Raw genomic sequence first — 17600 nt, forward strand, 5'->3', positions numbered from 1 at the left:
CATACAGAAACAATGAAAACAGAATAATTTTTTTGCCTCAAAAATCACCGACTTTATTCTACCATCTAGAATAATTCTTTCAGAGAAATTTTTCCTCTAACTCAGTCACAATTGTGTATACACCATTCAACAATACAGTTTACATAAATTTATATGCAGCCACGTAAAATTCACTATATGTTGGACTAGACTGCTACAGTTCCATTTGAGCTGAAGCATATATTTAATATACAGACAGCTTTGTCCCATTCCCTAAGAGTAAAAGGGGTTGTAAGTTCACCTGACTGCTAATCAAAGTTTTTAAAAAACAGTATTTCTTCTCCTTTCAAAATATTCTTACCTCTTCCTTTGTCTTTTTTGATATGACTCTTAGCCAGTCTCCGATCATGCTGAGGACAGCTGCAAAGTAAGCAAGCCCAACAAGGATCCAGAACCACACCACTGGCTTATAAAAATCTAGGTACTCGATATCTGATCCCCCTGAAAAACAATGAAGTTAAAAATAAAGCACACTTAATTGTTATATGTGCAATACTATTTTAAAGTTATTTTTTTTTCTAAAAATGAAAAAAATTAAAAAACAGATCAGCAATAGTATGAAAATGTACACAATCGTTCCTAATCTTTCATAATATTTAAAATGAACACTGACAAACTTATTCAACTTTTGAGATACCATCACTTAAGGTGGAGGACACTTAAGGGCGTTGAAGACAGCTTGAACAGAAGGACTTCCCACCTGCTCCAAATACACATGCTGTACGAAATTAAGTGTTGTTCTGGCATATGTTTTATGCTGAGAAATCTGACTTTGCAAGGACTTAGAAGCACATCTCAGTTACATGAATCCTTTAACCCTAGTAGAGAAGAATAGTACCTGCATTAACAAATGTCCCTGTTGGGCAGTCAAACATTGCCATCTCCTTTTTACTGAAAAGGAAACCAGGCTACAGAGACTTGAGTTGAGCTGATCATACTCAAAAAAAAAAAAAAAAAAAAAATAGGATGAAATACCTGACAGCTGAAGGCAGCTTTTTTGAATCCCACTGCCATAAGAACCAAACACTTTCTTCTTTCCAAGTGTTGAAGTAAAAAAGGATAAGTTTCAGAGATGTCTGTAATGGAACTTTTAGGTCCAATAAAACTGTAAAGAACAGATGCTTTATTCTATCCCCCCACTCTCCCCCCAAAATAAAAATAAAATAAAATGAAGTTATGTTTATCCAGAGCTCTCAGACAACACAAAGTAACTCATATTTCACATCTTGTAGTACAATAAAACAAGTCTTAAACTTGCAGATCAGCTATACTATGACAAATAAAAGAATACTCTTTATTTGGGTTGCTGTAAACAGAAATTTGCAAGTCTGCCCACTGAAACGGCCAAATGAAAATTCTCTTTACCCCCTTTCATGAAGAGCAATGTTTTTCCTAGCTCTTATTATCTAATCACCATGCAGATTACATGCAAACAAAGAATTTTACTGACTAGTATCTTAGTGCGGGATTCCTCATAGATGGAAATTGTTTTTCTCATGTCAATAAGCCCTTTCATAAATAAAAATTGTTGAGCTGTAGTGGTTTACTCAACTGCCTAAGAGATGAAATCCATATTGCAAAAATGGATACTTCAACACTTGTACAGTCACAAACATGGTACAAGACAGGGCTTTATCAGAACGGAACAGAAGACAGCCATTCACCCAAAAGGTTGAGTTTGTCACACCCCAGGACAAACAAAATATCAGAGAAAGAAATATGTTAACATCCACCTTGCGTCAATGCAGTAAAACAGGATTTACAGATGACTTGTCCCTGTTATCATTCAAAAAAGTGGTTGATTACCACCATGCCTTAGCTCTATCAGGAGTCAGCAACGAACCACACTCCTTGGTTCACATTCTTCGTATGTTCATACAATGCACAAAGACATACAATGTAAGGTATCCACTTGCCAGATTTCTAATTTCCAGTGTGTAAAGTTTATAAATGGGAACTGGAACCCAAATATATCAGTCTGCAGGCAGCAATTCCTTCATCATGTATATGTAATTTGTTTACAGCAAGGTTGATTACCAGATCAGGTCTTAATATTCAATTAAGAGTTTTCTCTGCTGTCTGGCCAGGAGATGGCTCCATCTAGCCATGCCCAAAGGAGTCCAGCTTTCCCAAAGTTTGCAAGGGACAGTCAAAACCCTCTAGAAAGGCTTGACAGCTGAAGTCTTTATCAGCTCTTGAATCTATGAATTTCAGAGACTCCTGGTGAGGTCTCGATTTAATGGAAGACCAGGGAGAAAGAGATATACTTAAGGATATTTGTCCTGAGATAAGTATTGTCTTCTGTAACTATTGGAGGAATTCAGCGGAAATGTTCAAGTGTCATAGAGTAACACAATATCATAAGTAGGAAAACAGAATCAAAATCAACTGTACTGAGTTCAAAGTAAATGAAATTCATTAACTACTGAATTGCAATTTACATAAATGTGTATAAATATATTTGTGTATGTGTATGTACACGTAAATATATTTGTACTGAAGTGTGAGATAATTAATCGAATGAATTTACCAGTAACACTGTAAAAAGTGTATCAACATGATAGATTTGCATGAATTTTTCATAGCACCACTTTTAGTAATGCTATCATCTGTCTTTTGCAAAGCAGATTTTACATAATGCCTTCAGAAGCAAAATGCTGAGAAGCAAGTTGAATTTTAATGTTTGGCAAAATTAGTTTTGTGGGCCAAGGGACAAAACTTTTGTCCAACTTTGTTTGAACTTTACCTGAAATAGGTTTTAACAAACGAAAAAGATATATATCTACCTTCCCAGAGATTTGGTCAACTGGCGTGCACCAGCTCTAACTAGAATTTTCACTGCCTTTATCTTTACAAAGAGCAGCCCCAGTTTATTGCTGAGATGTTTTGTGGTACAGATTTGATTCCAAACTCCCTAGAAATCAACAAGAAATCAAAGAGCTTTCCCATTCATCTTCATCACAGACTGCATTGCTGCTGCCACCATTCTTACATCTGTCTGCCAAACAACTTTTAAATGATTTAGGATTTTCCATGGAAGGCATAGATTTTTTTATGACCCAAGCACCTTTCCTTTCTGAAGTAAAAAGTTCTATGTTTTAGTGAAGGATGGCATTCGACAAGATTTCAGATGTACATTAGAACGGATTCTGTTTATCGGGTACGTGATCAAGCTTAAATTTACATAAAACAATTATATTACATAAATTAAGTAAACAGTATTCTCTATTGTTGCCACTCTTTTCTCTATCCTTTCATAGCAAACACACAATTATTCTGAAATCTCTAAATCTAGAAATCTCTCTCTCTAAAGTATCTTTTTGTTCATGTTTTTGCTTCAAAACTATAAGAATATAAAGAATGAAAAACAATACTGATGTTGAGTATCTTAATTCCATATTAGCATAAACTTCTGTGTTATTCCCAAACTGGCCCTTCAGACCAGGAATGGTCTTTATTATTTTTTTATTAACAGTACAAATTCTGAGCATAAAAAAGTGATTAAATTTAAGCACAACTTAAATCAAAGGTTAACAAGTAGCCATCCCTCAATCAGTAGTTTGTCCATCAGTCATGACGAACCTGGCACCATGGGCAACTGGCATAATCCAGAAACTTCGTTTGTCCCATTCCAAAGAAACATGGAGGTTTGGCCCTGCACCTTGAAAGGAATTACCTCGAAGAACTGCAAAAAGGGACAGAGTAAGGCTAGCTTATGCAGAGACCTGAAGAAGCGGCATGCTGGGGACAAGACAACATTTGCACCATCTGCAAGAAAGAATATAATGTTGGCTATACAAGTTACTTGATACCACTCAGTGGAAAATGGAAAGCTACTTCAGAATACAGGGCATGGCTATAAAACACCCGTTCCACACTGTCCTATACAGAAATTGAGTGAAACACTGCACGCTGACTTAAGCTTAAAACAGCCTACATGGTTCACATCATATAGCCCTTATAAAAGATATGAAGTCCTGAGGTGACAAAGAGCACTTCTGAATGGCAAAAAAAACATAAGGCCAGCAGGAGGGAGCACAGATCAATGGGACTGCTATGACCAGTAGGTAAGGTGTTTCAGTTTGGTGACGTTAAATGAGACTATAAATCTGACAGTATTCTACAAATTAGTTCTCCCTCCAAGTAATTCAGTGCAGACCCATATATATATATATAAATGGCAATAAACTTAATTCAGTTACAGCCCAAAACAGTAAGGAAGCAGTGAGCTAAAATCACAGATCAAGGAAGAAGAAAAAAAGAAAGAACACCTTCGAAAACATTTTAAAATTGAAGACTCACAAAACTCTGTGATTAGTTAAATTGGACTGATTGCAGCATAACCTTATTCATTATGCCTGTGAAACAGACTACTGATGTGGTATTAATATTTCTGACCTTCACGTAATTCTGTCAAGTTCTGGGCATCTAATCTACTTTGTATTTGATAGCTGCTAGACTATCTCCTCCAGAAATATTTAAGGATTTATCTGCACATATGACCAATGCATTATCATGTTACATATATTTTGACCTCATTGCTAACGTTGGTAGCCAACATTATCTTTCATTACACTAAAAATGACATGACATGAAAAGTCCTCTTACTTTCCTCTTTTGGAATATTTATAATAATAGCTTGATTGTTTTTTCTCTAGTATTATTCATGGTCTCCCTTGAAAACAAGATAAACTATGTTCGAATCAGTATGGCATGATTTTCAAGAGATAGTTTCTTACTTCCTTTGTGTGCGTGTATTTGCATGTGTGAAAAGCTACAATGGTAAACTTTCTTCAGTTATAAAAAATTTCTTTAAAAAGAATAAAAATACATTCAAAACTCAATCTCCCCATCAAAAAAAAAAATCAACCCCACCCTCCAGCCCCAACCCCAATTAAAAAGAAAAAAATCCATTTTCCAAGACAGAAAAAGGTGGGTTTTTTTGGAATACTATCCATGTATTTTCTTGAACATGCAATACAAAAACTGTTCACCTTTTCTCTCCTTGCACAGACCCTGAATGATCAGCCTTTTACATCTACCTTAGGACTTCTCTTGCTAGTTGAAACTGCAGCTAAAATTTCCATAGGCTCCAAATGACAACTTAGATTCTCAGTACAAAAGGGGATGTTTTGGCCTTGTGGTTCCTGGGAACTGAATGCTTGTTCTCCAGTACAAATGAGAAGAAATTTGTAGAAAAAAATCTGGAGAACTGTGCGAGTATTTCTATTGTAACAGCCAGCCCTACAACCTTTAATACCATGAGATTACGGAATGTAATGTTCTCCTGTTGGTTCCCTTCTGGTACAGCTATTTGGAAACACTCTCCTTTACTTCCTAAAAGTTCTCCAAGGCTTCTCTTCAGCTTTCAAATCCAGTGGTGCCAGGCAGCAGCCAATTCCATGTTAGTGAAAAGAGAAATACTGTAAGAAATGTTTCTATTAACCCTGATACACATTATCACAACCATGACATTACTATCCAGGACTTTCAGACTTGTTTTTTCCACTGGGATAACAGTTCCCAGAAAGATAATAAGATAATTACCAGAATATTTGGAAGTTTTCAAATAGTTAGGAATTTTGTTTTGTTTGAGGGAATTTTAAGAAACAAAATTTACACATAATTATGAAATATCCCACGGAGCTCCAACGTGCTACAAGAATTGCCTTTTTTGTTGTTGTTCTAGAAGTCCACTCCATTATAATTTCAAATTGAAATGACACTGCCCACCACTCTGCTTTAATTTTGACTATTCTTCTGAGTGGTACAAGGCAATTTACACTCTAAATATTATTTAAGGAACATGCCTTCCCAGCCAAAAAAATCAGAAAAAAGGAACTAAGTTAATGTCAGTGTGGTTTTTTTTTCCTCAAGTGGCTGGTCACCTAGGCACTTATAAGTGGACTGAAGTAGCTTTCTGCCTGATGCACGACTCACCGTGACAAATCAAAACCAAGAAATGTCATGCTCTAGATCCACAATGATGTCAGATGCTTCTGCCAGATGAAATACTTATGTTCCATCATGACAACATCCCCTACAGCCATTTACACCATTACGTGCCTTATCCCTACTTGCTTCATCTCATTTTCTGGCATTCAGCTTTTAAACTTTTGGGTGAGTGTGTTCTAGATAAGGTCTACAATAAAACACCAATGGTATTTAATGTCTACAAGGTGGTTATGGCTTACCTAAAAAAACACCACAAGCAAACAAAAAATCGTAAAGACAGCTTACGAATTTGGTAGCTTGCAAAATATTCTGCATGCTTTTTCAAAATTAATAAGGAAACCTAGCCCTTAAGACAAATGTTATCAGCTAGATTGATAATTTGTAGTGTCAGTTTTCCTTTTAAAATAGCTTAGTATTATGGAATTTCTTCCTTATATCTAATCTAAATCTACCCTCTTTATCTTTAAAACTATTACCCCTTGTCCTATCACTACATATTCCCTCAGAAGGGCTCTCCCTGTCTTTTCCATAGACCCCCTGTAGGTACTGGAAGACCACTGTAAGGTTTCTATGGAGCCTTTTCTTCTCTAGACTGTCAACTCCAACAATCTCAGCCTGTCATAGGAGAGGTGCTCCAGCCCTCTGATCTTCCTCACGACCCTCCTCTGGACTCTCTCCAACAGGCCCCTATCCTTCTTATGCTGGGGACCCGAGAGCTGAATGCTGTACTACAGGTGAGGAGTAGAGGGGGAGAATCACTTCCCTTGGCCTGCTGGCCATGCTTCTTTTGATGCACCCCAGGATATGGCTGGCTTTCTGCAAGCGCACATTGCCAGCTCATGTTGAGTTTTTCCATCCACCAACACCCCCAAGTCCTTCTCCTTGGGGTTGCTCTCGATCCACTCATCTCCCAGCCTGTATTCATGCTTGGGATCGCCCTGATCCAGGTGCGGGACCTTGTACTCAACCTTGCTGAACTTCATGAGATTTGCACAGTCCCATCTCTCAAGCCTGTCAAGGTCCCTCTGGATGGCATCCCTTCTCTCCTGCGTGTCAACTGCACACATCAGTCGTCTAGTCATCTGCTGTCAACTGAGTATGTCAGTCCACACAAAGAAGATAACAATGAACGAGCTTATTGTCAACTTCATCTCTGAAAAAAAAAAAAACAATCTAGTGGCCACATTAGCCTCATAGTGAAGATGGAGATAGTCTAAACCTATTCTCTTAAGAGTCTTCACTGCAAGTATGAGTTCAATTCCTACACACTGAAACTCTCAGTCAATAACATATTACAGAATGAATAGGAGTGTCTTGCGTGTTGCTCTAAAAGTAAATAGAAAATACTCGTAGCATTTTGATATCGCCATTAAAGCGGAACTTAAAAATATGCATAAAGACCATAAAAGGCCACAAGGTATAGATCAACATAATTCAAGAACATTCTGTAGAAAGGGAATGTGTTTCCTGGTAAAATTAAAAACCAGACATCATGTAGGAACAAATTACAATATCAAGTGGTCTACAAATAGAAAATCTGCAGAAATTTTATAATGAGAGTAATGATGAATGTACTCAGTGTTCCTGTTAGAGTAAAGTGGGCCATTTCACGTGATTTCTTACAGCAAATATAACCAGGCCTTTATACATTATTATTTTTATTCCCTGCCACACACATACACCAAAGGAAAGAAAGTCTAAAGCACCCAGACTCTTGGCTTTGAAATAGCATAAATTTTTGATTTGGTGCTAGTCAGAATCTGTTCAGAACCACAAATTCTTGAAGAGAAAATCAAAATAAGAACAATCTGGCTGAGGAAAGCAAGTCTTGGACTCGCGACATGAAACTCTGAATTTGTAATCCTAACCTCACCACCTCACTGGCTCAGATCAACACACCTTCAATACAGACAGCATATACTTAGTCCTAGTCTGAGAAGAGATCTTACACCTTCTCAAGAAATAAAAAATAGTGTAGATAACAGGCACAAGCTTTTTTATTATTTTTATTTTTATTTTTTCAAGTTGAGCTTGTCTTATTTATTTGTAACTAATCCAGTCTAGATTAATAGAACCAGATGTTGGTCATGTCATCTATAAGCTGTGCTACACTTTCTTATATTGTAAAACACACATGGGCAAATGCACACAGAGCAAACAAAGTACAGAAAGATACAACAGCAACAGAATTTCAGTGGCAGAAGAAGAAACCTGGATCAACACTTTGAAAGCAAAATATGCACACAAAAACTAAGGTGCATATATAAATGAGCAAAATGAGACACTAAAGGACTCCTGCTAAAGTAAAAATACTCAGCAGACTAAAATACTGTAATTATTCTGGTACTTCTCTCAATCTGTAAAGCCAAAAAATTATCTAAAATCAGGTAAAACATCTTTTTAACAATAAAACAGAGGAAAAAAAGGAGCGTATGTAGTCAGAGGGAGACTGTTTCATCGTCCCACCTCCTGAATGTAGTCAGCCACATGATCCAAGGTGGCAGTCTCACAGGGCTTGACACAAGAATGACAAAGGGTAAAACTGGGTGAGAAAGGTAAAACCACCCCTGCCACCACCACCAGAGTTGGGTCAGTGCTCACCTGTTCTCCGCAAAAGAAATATAAGAAGGCAGAACATTTATCACTGTGCAAAATATCATGAGATAAAGAGCAGTGAGAAAAATCTTACCTGCAACATAGTCACCAAATCCAATGGTAGTTAAAGTGATAACCACAAAGTAAATTGCATCTAGTGTGCTCCAGCCTTCTATGTGCTTGAATATAACTGCAGGAAGAGCAACAAACAGCACGCAGCCAAACAGTATGAATATTATTGTTGAAATGATGCGAATCTTTGTCTGACTCACATTCCATTTCTATGGAAGAAAGGGAAGGGGAAAGAGAGGAAACCCATTGTTAATAAAACTGTGCCACTATATATAAGCACTTATCACCTACAATGAGCACCTCATTGCTCAAGAGGACATTATATTTCTCAGACAGGAAAAAATCAAACCATTGTTTTATTGTGAAAGGGTTTTCATAGCAAATATGACTATCCTAGGAGACATTTGGTGGCAGAAAACACAAAGCAGCACTGGACTCTTCTTTGTGGTCAGCTTTGTGGTCTGGGTGGATGGCACGTATAACGTTCATTAGTATTAACAGCTGATCATGCTACAGTTTGAGTGAGGACAAAATTTGAGTGAGCTTCAAGTAATGCTCGCACCTGCTATCTCTCTGTTTTTTTGCATCCACAAATAACATTGGTGAATTTTACCATATATTTCTCTCTTTAATGAAATAGATGACTAAACAAAACCATAGAAAACAGAGTTGAAATAGAAATAGAGGGGATACGAAGAGATTCTCTCTTCCATACCTTAGTCAAAACTGAAAATAACCACACCTAAGCCACTGCATACAAGACATGTGAGGCAATGCAAACAAAGTTAACTTCTTTTCAGTAGAAAGTTTTCCCAATGCTTACCCTGCATCTCATTTGCTTCAATTTAAGTCTACTACTTATGGTCTCATCCAGGGCAGACCAACTGCTACTTTACCCTTTCCAGCAAGCTTTTACAGGTGTCTTCTCTGTCATATATTCTTTAGTCCAAATAAATGCATTTCTTCAAGTCTAACTTCACCCACTCAATTCTCATTGCTGTCCCTCGCCTCCATCCAGCCAATACACACATTTCTTTAGATGTGGTGCTCAAAACTGGACAAAAAAGTGAGACATACTACAGCAAAACAGAGCATAAGAAAGGATCCTTTCATCCAATCTGTTTATTTATTTACACGCCTATTTAAACCTTTAACAGTGACCTATGCTTTTTCACAACAGTATAACACTCTCCAGTGCCAGCTGAAGAGCCCCTAGAGCCCTCAGAACATTGCTACAAAACTGCACCCGGACAACTGTTTCCTGATATGTAATCAAATATTTCATTATTCTTTAATAATGTCTTTTGAATTTGTCCTTTTTGAACTGTATCTTATATATTCATGCTGCCTTTCAAAATCTTCAAGATCACCTTGAATTCTAATTTTGTCCTCCAACTTTTACCTCTCCTTAGCCTGAGATAATCTGTAGATTTAATGAGAAAAGTCTTTTGTCTGTTGTGTAAACTATTAATGATTTTTTTTAATTGTACCAAAGCTAAAACAGACCATTACAAAGTCATGTTTGACATGCCCTACAAATTTGACAATTTTCCTCTCAGTACAGTTTTCCAAAGAGTCTTTCATTCATCCAGAGCATATTGCTTTAAATTAAAGGAAACTAGGGACTGCGTAAAACTGTAAACTTTCAAAAAAGCTGACCAAAATGAAATCAGACTATTCATGATGCATGGTTTCTTGTATTTATGTTCAGTGCCAACGTAAAATATGTTTTCAGTCAGCAGGACCAAAGTCTAGCTTTTGTAACCCAAATCCTAGGAGCTGGTCAGATTATGGCAACATGAAATTCCCTGTTCTGACCCATCAGTGTCTCCTTGTTCTTCTTTTGAAGAATGAATGAAGGAGTGTTCCAGACTGCAACATACAGATCAGTGTTTGAATTCAGAGATTGCCAAGAGGAGGCAAGTTGCTGCTTTTTGTGCTAGGGTGAAAAAAAAAAAAAAAAAAAAAAGGACCCATTATTCCTCTGAGCGGAGTAGCCTAAGAGACACAAACAAATTGGTCTCATATTTTGTATTTTTATGCAAAACTAAAATTCAGTTACAACAGAAAAGCAGAAAGGATAAAAATAAAATGTGTTCTCATGGAATGTTCATGCCCTTTTTAGCCAAATCTCAGTGGAAATTAATGTTATTCACCAGTAACTAATCAGGATTGGAACTAATATCTGGAGCTGAAAAAAAAAAAAAAGAAAAAAGGAAGAAAAAAGGCAAACACACACAAAAAAAGCTATGCTTTTTCCTAACAATGGCTTTCAAGCTTGTGTTTACATATTGTAAATGACTATTTCAGCACGGCCCCAGTTTGCCTTGCATCAAAAAAAAAACAGTCCTTCCAACACTTGCTGTTTTGACGCAAACAGCTACAAAGTCATGGTACTTGCTATGTATTCACTAGATATGACTTATTCTACACATCAAACAACAGACAGTATTTCATAAATGTTTTGAACATAGTATAGTAATAGCTAGGCCTATAGTATTTTATTAAAGGTTGATAAAGTATTTAATCCATTTTCTTATATTTTATTGTGTCATTTATTCTAGGCAACAAAAATATCAGTAAATATATTTTTAATAACTGTAATAAGTATGATCTTGCTAAAATTTTCTGATTCTGAACTCAAAGTATCGTGTGTGAAGCGGACTTTAAGTTAAGCAATGAAGTTCCTCTGCTATAATTTAAGGCACTTGGTTGTTAAGCTATGGGTTAACTTTATCAATATCTGCACAAGCTTGTATAGTCTCTTGTTGGGTCCCTTCCTCCACTTAAGGTGTGCCACTCTGTGTGGACTAATTAAAGATCCATGGGTCAAACAAAATGAAGGACATGAATCTCAGAAGGCTGTGCTACACGGTTCAGCAGAAGCTGAAAATACCTTAAACCGTAGAACATCCTGCAGCTCAGTGAGGAGACCAAAGTCTCCTCAAACAGTAGTCCAGTGTTGGGAAGCAGGCTCTGTACCATTTTGTCTGTCCTGCTCCCCTGAGTGCCCAAAGCATTAGCCACCTACAGCCCCATAAATCTGGAAACATAGGTGTCCACAGGCTTTGACGTTTCCTCAGGTTTGCTGATGTCTGTGTACAGATTTTTAAGAGCTGCGACTTTAGACTGACACCAAAGATCTTCTGTGAATCAACCCAGAGCAGCAATAATTTCCATGCATTACCCTACAGCTCCACTCCTCCATCTCACCATGCTGGTGATTTCCTACCACAGTCTATATTATAGTCTTTAAAGGTAAACACCACAGTAAGCTTAAGAGTACTATAAGGGCAAACCAAAAAAAATAAGAGGTTTTGGATCTTGTTATTCCCAGTCATCATTATTGTAGAAAATGTTGGACCACATCCAATTCTCAATTAACAACGTTCAACATGTACAGACTCTGCAATGTTCTCCGTACCTTTTGCTAGACATCTGGTTACAAGGATGAACTATACCCTGTGTGTTATGCTTGTTATATTTAGAACAGCAAGCAGCCATCATACTCACAACGAAGGTATCTTCTACTTTGGCAATTCCTTTTCCAAAGATTGTCCCTAGTTGATCTCCAACACCAGCCAAGAGAAAACCAAAGAGAGGAATTCCCAGTAAGGCATAGATGATACAGAATATCTTTCCACCTTGTGTGCGTGGGGAGATGTTTCCAAAGCCTAAATTACAAACAACTTCAGATGTTTAAAAAGAAATTACATATTACACTATACATTTTAAAAGGACTGTAGGAACGGAACAGTTGCAAACAGGTCCTACTAGGTTAACCGTATAATACAGTAAACATTGTGAAAAAATCAAAAAAAGTGTTGTATAATCCTCTTTGAACTAAATTAAAGTGTTGTGCTTTTTTTTTTTTTTTAATATTGTATACATAGTATGGAGAAGAAAAACTTTCATTAGAAAAATAAATCTTATATTTTTATATATACACATATACCCTTATAAATTACAACTTTCCACATTTAATACATGTAGTTAATACGAATTGGTTAACTTATGTTTTAGTCTCTGTTTTCTGGAAACATCTATTACTGGACTTGTAATTTCCAGGCTGCATTACTCTAAAACAAGATACAATTTTTGGGTGTGCTGTGCTTCAAAGCAAAGCAGCCTGAAAGAAACCATTTGGATGAGCAAAATAGGAACCTCTAAATTCAATGGAAGTGCTTACACTCATTATTAAAGCCTCAGGTTCTTTCACTGTTGTAAACAGAGCTTCGAGAGACAGTTTACAGCTCAGGGCTCTCCTCCATTTGAAAAGTGAAATAATTTTCACTGACTTGTGAAAAAACTCCTTTGATATACCCATGATACCTCCATTGCTGCTGTTCTACTTTAAATAGAAATCCCAAAATATGAAGACCTTAGACACCACTATCTTTGAAATGCCCTCAAATGTATCTCCAGGATTGATGTTTAAATGATATGTCCAAGGTCGCACTGTTTCATGAGCATCAGTCCTCATTTTAATTCTTTTTTTTTTCTCCAAAGCACCACTGAAGTTTTGGGGGAGCAGCAGGGCAGTAGTAATAACACATCAGTATTTTTGATATTATTTCACTTTTCAGCACAACAGTGTGCACTTTGAAGGAGGCCAGAGGGAGAACTTGTCAGAAAAAATAGGATTATTTTCCATGGAGAAATTAAGCAAAAGCTTTTAAAGAAATTACCATTTTTGTAGAAAAGATATCTTGTGAATAAAAAGCAAAATATTTTAGCAAGTCTTTGAGACATTTGTTTCTCAGTTTATCTTTAATATTAAAATTGTGTATAAAAGATACTTTTCATATAAACACATGAAACATTCGATGAAGATCCCATTTTCCTTTGAAAAAGCTGACAAAATTTATCAGCTTTATCGAGAACATGCTCATATTTTGTTTTTTGAAATAGCTTGGTATTCATGCACACCAACCACAAGCTTCTACAAAGCAAAGCACTTTTAATGAATATCTCACCGATTTATAAGATTTTTTTTTTTTAACTATTTTGAGCATATTGGTTTAATATGTATTTTCTTCATGAAACCTATTTGTATTACCTTAATTTTTCATTCTGCTGTTATACAGGTAAGCTAAACCAAAGCTGTGTCAAAACTTTTTTCTTTCAGTACACAGGAGACCTACCCCTCACTCAACTTAATTAAAGAAAAAATAAAACACATTTGGAATATATTTTACTCCTAGATATTTTGCTCCAATCTCTGTTTAGAAATAGTAATCAAGAGAACAATAAATGCAATATTACAATAGAGTTTAGTTAGGTTAAAAATAAAAAAGTGAGAAAAATGATGTTGATACTAAAATTTTCCCAAAATGCTAATTAATACAGCCTCTCAAATTAAATATAAGGGACAAAATTACAGGAAACATCATCAATTGCAAGTTGTGGAGTCCTCCACCTTTGTAAATCTTCCCTGCAGTAATATCATGCACGAAAAGAGCCTGACTCAGTCAAGTGGAATAAAGTCAGAGTGCCTTTAATCTAACCTAGCGTTCCTCCCTAACTTGGAGCCAGAGCTAAAATTACTGATTATTATAATTCAGGAAATTTCAGCTCCACTGAGTTCACTCTGTGCCTTCATGCACCAAGCAGGAAAGACCCTTGAGTTTTAAAATAAAATTAGCTCATCACCAACCAAAAAGAGACAAACAGATCCAAGCTACTCTGTTTTCATAAATATCTCTGTTTATGCAGCAACAGGAGCTTGAATAGCTGCCAGGGTGTAATTCCTGCAGAGTCTTAATGCAATTCAGAATCTGAGTCTGGATACACCAGATTTATAAAACACATATTGGGGGATTTGGAAATAGCTCTTCCTTTTCTTGGTTTAAGAACTGTATTCACTAGCTCCACAAAAATGATATCGTAATAGTGACAAAATACCAGCCCAGTGAAGCACAAGCCAAGGACGCAATTTTCTTACTTTACTTCATAAAGCAAACTGGCAGTTTCCTTGCATCCCACAGCTATTACAGAGATGATTGCTGCTGTGGCATACTTCTCATCTGCTGCTAATCGGTACAAGAACAAGAAGTTCACATTCAGCTCTATGCATTCTTGCTCTAAATCACAGGTATATTTTGCTTCAGGAAGGGATGGGGCCTCTTTTTTTCTACCCTGAAACTGTTGCTTTTCATCAAAAAGCAAATAGTTGTTTTTTGATGAAAAACGACAAATGCTTTTCTTCCATAAATGACATAAAGAAGGTCAGTATTATTAGTTATACTTCAAAAAAATCTCACAAACACATTACTGGAAAAAAATAACACTCCAGCAGGCAGTACAGTTTATCTCTGGCCAGATGCTCACCACACACAGTACAAGCCATGGCACTGTCATGACAGGACATGTGCTTCAGTGAACTGATCCGCCAAAGGGTTTCCATCACACATTAATCATATTTCCTGGAGTGTCATGTTTCATAACAGTCTGCTGCCACACACCACAGCCTACTTCACGAGTTACACAAATTGTCCTTACATCCTACTCTCTCGGTTTCTTCAGCAAAAAGCTAATCCATCATTTATGTAATGGGAGAGGAAACATTCCTATTTCATACGGTTGTTGTAATTTCTGAGGGCTTTGTCTCAGAAAAAAAGTGTTATTCCTTTCTTAGGAAAATCAGCAGAATGTCAGCAGAATGCTGCTGCTGAATAAAACCAAAGGAAATCTTCACTTCAGGCACTGGGCCACGGGACAGCCACCATGTACCCTGCACCTCCCCTCCCCGCACAGGGCAGGAGCAGCACAGAACAAAGTTTATCTTGCAGAAGGGATCAGCTTCACCCAAGGTAACGTCAGTACCATTTGCAGGCGGTCCTTCCCCAATGCCCCCCCTCACTTCCCCTTCCATAACCAGGAGCACAATTTGCCTCCTAGTTTCACCGAATCCCTTTCATGTCTTGCTAAATGCCTAGCATGCCTTTAACACCCAAGGGAATTTGTGCATTTAGAATATGTCTCTGACAAGCAGCTGTGGACAAGAAATGCATTTTAAAAGGAGCTTGCCGAATGCCTACATGAATAAAGAATAAAAGTCCATTGTAAATACATTGCAACTAATTGCTCCATTCGCCAAAATAACATATTCTATGGTTTCAGCTCCACAACTCTGACAGCCCCCAAGATTCAAATGGCAGATTGCTTTTGGGAACCTCAAGAGAGACTTGATGGGATATTTTTTTTTTTTCTCATGTCCTCTCTTTTTAGATACACTTCAGGGATGAAAATGTCTAACTTTTCTATCTGGAACAGATAGACTATTGAGTAGAAATTAGTAACTTTGTGCTAACTTCAAGGGCATTATTGGTTTTGAGCAAAACAGAAAGTGTTTGAAGATTTTTTCCTGTGAGAGACAACAGTTTATCTCTCACACAATTGACAAGAGACACTTTTGTTCAGGTCTAGAAATCAGACTGTCTTTGCATTCAAGCCTTCATTAAAAGGAATATTGGCAATTGGTTTAAAAAAAAAATTTAAGTTCCTTTTCAAAAAGGAGAAAAGATCCTTTTGCTTTCTGGTTCACTGGGATCTCGTTCTTTCAGAAAGCTCCTTTAGATCCCCATTTTCAATGCAGAGGTAGAAGAACAGAGACTCCAAATGAATATACCTTAATGGAGAATTCCTGGGCAAAGAAGGGCATCTACTGAAAGTAGCTGGCTGCAATTAAGCACTTCTTATGTGAGAGATTACAGGTGCTTTTGGGAGTTCTAGGACTACAATTTACTTGCAAAATTGATTGGAAAAGTGTCACCACTTATGTTTCATTAGTATCAAATAGCTCAAGCGGGATTGAAAGGTCTGGGGAAGGTTTTGAACATTTTCTTTCCAAACAAGAAAATGTATATCCAAAAGCAAGTAAATATTTTCCCATTGTTTTTGGCATATCTCAGATTACACAAGACATCGTTCACCAGGTAGCAAACAGTGAGAATGATACAGAAATAATGTTACATATTTTGAGATATGAGAAACTCCTCTCAGTCGTAAGGTTGGCTACATGGGCAATCCATGCAACAGGCTAATACTGAAAGACAAACTTCGTGGTGAACATGCACATCCTTAATTACATGAACACGGATTACAGAAACCTGATACTGAGAAGACTGTACAGACTCTGAGAAGATGCTGAGCTCCTTGCTGCTGAACCAAGAGGCCAGATCCAGACGACCTGGCTGCCATGCCCTCAGCTTAAGCTGCCTGGTGGCTGCGCATGGCTCCCGTGCAACGGGTGGTGATATTGCCGTAGGTCCGCATCCAGCTGAACTATGCAGCCCAATTACAGTGATTACCCTTTTCAAAGGGTGGATGTGTGTTTTGATACTGAATGTCATATTGATTTTAAGAGATCAAAAGATGCTTTTTTCAGACTCTAAGGAGCTATCTGATGAAATCTTTATGAAAGGTACCTCGTTGAATTTCTAGTAGCTGTGGGTTTTTTTTATATTTATTTTCCCCCTGTTTAGAGTGCCATTCAGACTCCAGAGATTAGCATCTAAACATGTGCCAGAGTGTCAGTGCCAAGACAAAGATATGCACTTATTCATAGATAGGTCTCTCTTTTAGCAGAAATAATGGTCATATGTGAGCATAATCAAACAAGGTATTGCAAGCACCCACACTGTCTCTGTGGAAATCTCTGCATATACTGCAGAAAATTTAAGACTTGCACCTTCTTGTTCACTGTGTGGTAACTACTGTATTTTTACACCGATCCTATTTCCTTTCTTCCTTCTAACTCTGCCCTGCTCTCCAAAATATGATACACTGGTGTATGCCCATGTCATACACGTGTATATTTACAAAGATGTATGTCACATTTTTTATGACTTTGGTAAGTATAGTGTAAGAGAATTTTCAGTCTCCCTTGTATATATCTTTATATACAACATCTTTAGGTAGCTAGAAACATCTTTAGG

At 37.0% G+C, this 17600-nt stretch overlaps 1 protein-coding gene across 4 annotated transcripts in view; it reads right to left on the minus strand.

Annotated features, from left to right (window-relative positions):
- The window catches only part of KCNK2 (potassium two pore domain channel subfamily K member 2), a 129703-nt gene that overhangs the window by 17446 nt on the left and 94657 nt on the right, over positions 1-17600 (minus strand). For all 4 annotated transcript variants that reach the window (XM_040552673.1, XM_040552672.1, XM_040552675.1 and 1 more), the window contains 3 exons: positions 12175-12335; positions 8684-8870; positions 341-480 (listed from right to left, as the gene is read on the minus strand). In XM_040552673.1, coding sequence (XP_040408607.1) covers positions 341-480; positions 8684-8870; positions 12175-12335 — 488 coding nt within the window. The remainder of the gene's footprint in view (positions 1-340; positions 481-8683; positions 8871-12174; positions 12336-17600) is intronic.

This window comes from Cygnus olor, chromosome 3 (assembly GCF_009769625.2).
Source record: "Cygnus olor isolate bCygOlo1 chromosome 3, bCygOlo1.pri.v2, whole genome shotgun sequence".
NCBI classification, from domain to species: domain Eukaryota; kingdom Metazoa; phylum Chordata; class Aves; order Anseriformes; family Anatidae; genus Cygnus; species Cygnus olor.